The 1,586-nt window shown below is 35.4% G+C and overlaps 1 protein-coding gene across 1 annotated transcript in view; it reads right to left on the bottom strand.

The window, feature by feature from the left end:
• Nucleotides 1-534: 534 nt before the first annotated feature.
• Nucleotides 535-1,586, bottom strand: part of LOC111370183 (protein SRG1-like) — a 2,233-nt gene continuing 1,181 nt past the window's right edge. The window contains exons 3-5 of the mRNA XM_022991877.1: nucleotides 1,513-1,581; nucleotides 1,091-1,415; nucleotides 535-932 (exon numbers count right to left, since the gene is read on the bottom strand). Coding sequence (XP_022847645.1) covers nucleotides 690-932; nucleotides 1,091-1,415; nucleotides 1,513-1,581 — 637 coding nt within the window. The 3' untranslated portion in view covers nucleotides 535-689. The remainder of the gene's footprint in view (nucleotides 933-1,090; nucleotides 1,416-1,512; nucleotides 1,582-1,586) is intronic.

The raw sequence follows: 1,586 nt of genomic DNA, 5'->3' as shown, positions 1-1,586 counted from the left end.
TGCTTATGAAAATGAAAGACGGAGTCTATGCTTCCTTGGTTGCTCTGCACTCTAGTTCAGAATAAAGTGAATCATCACTCCGTTTGACACCACCTCATGTAACTGAAAATTTTGAGTTTTGATTTAGTTATCAACATAGTTTTTGTAGCATGCATTATTATCATCTGCACGACTTTGATAATCTCAATGGAGATTTTAATTACTTTTAGTTCCCCAAAAAAAAAAAAAATACTAAATTGCAAACAACCCATTGACTAATTACTACTAGCTATATCAGTCAATCTAGTATCATCTTGACAAGACATTGTTGCCTATACAAACTTCCCAATTCTTATCTTGGACTTAACAAGATTAAACATAATTAAGAAAACATAAGAAAATAAAAATCAAGCGACGACATAATTAAATATTTCAAGAATGTGTGTTTCAATACAAAGTAACATTGCAACTTCTGACATCTTCATTATTACATTTCTATGTTTGAATTTAAATTGGCTAATCAATAAAAGGGCCTCGTTAACAAGACTTAATTCATTCTTCTACTAGTTGACACAGATTTTATTCAATCAAAGCAATTTGATTTTGGGTACAGATAGCAGCTGCCATACCATACATAAATATTAGCAGATACCATATTTCTCATTTAATGAACTCAGCATACATAAATCAAGAACCAGATTGTTCTTTCTCTAAATTCTCATTGTGTCAAGGAATGATTTGCCATCAAGTTCCCGCGAAAATAGTCCTTTCATATAATCAACAAAGCTGATTCTTTTAAACTTTGCTTGAGTTTCAGGGGTCACAAGGCTCGGTGCTGGACCAAAATCACCATCTATATTTGGGTTGAAAAATGTGGCAATGGAGAGCCTTTCTTTCTTCAAGTTGACAGTTGCTCGATGTTCAATGCTTCGGTAAATTCCATTTGTCACAATCTGTCAAAGCAGGTAATGATAAGATCCAATGGAAACGATAAAAAGACACAACAGATCTCAATAAATACAACATAATTTATAGCCTATAGCTATACAAACCGTAGAGAGAACAATTTATAAATGGAGCGACTTTAGGCCATTTGACCATGTACAAATACCTCTAAAATGTCTCCAATGTTGATAACAAAAGCATTAGGGAGTGGTACAACAGGAATCCAAGCTCCATCTTTCTTAATCTGAAGACCTTCAATTTCGTTGACTTGAAGGAGGATGGTGAGTCCAACTGCATCAGAGTGGGGGTAAAGGCCTGTAACAAGCTCCGGCTGGGGGCAGGGAGGATAGTAATTCATCCTCATTGCTTGCATCCCTTCTTCGAAAACCATATTCATTTCCTCAGCTTTCATGTGTAAAGCTTTAGCCATTAGGTCTAGGATTTTCACGGCAAGGTTTTTCAATTCCACGGCATATTCATCTATTGCATCCCTGCAAAAATCAAGAATAAAAGGAGCCAAGTAACAACACTTTCAGTTCAGCTATCAGATGAGATTAAATGGTACAAATACTCGATACATGTTTCTACCTGAACTTAGTAGGAAGCTTGGGAATTAAGTGAGGCTTTCTCAAGTGAATTGGTAAGGTGATTGCAAAGAATAA

Source organism: Olea europaea, chromosome 21 (genome assembly GCF_002742605.1).
Source record: "Olea europaea var. sylvestris chromosome 21, O_europaea_v1, whole genome shotgun sequence".
NCBI classification, from domain to species: Eukaryota; Viridiplantae; Streptophyta; class Magnoliopsida; order Lamiales; family Oleaceae; genus Olea; species Olea europaea.
The sequence above is the reverse complement of the archived record's forward strand: the minus strand, read 5'-3'. Positions and strand labels throughout refer to the sequence as shown.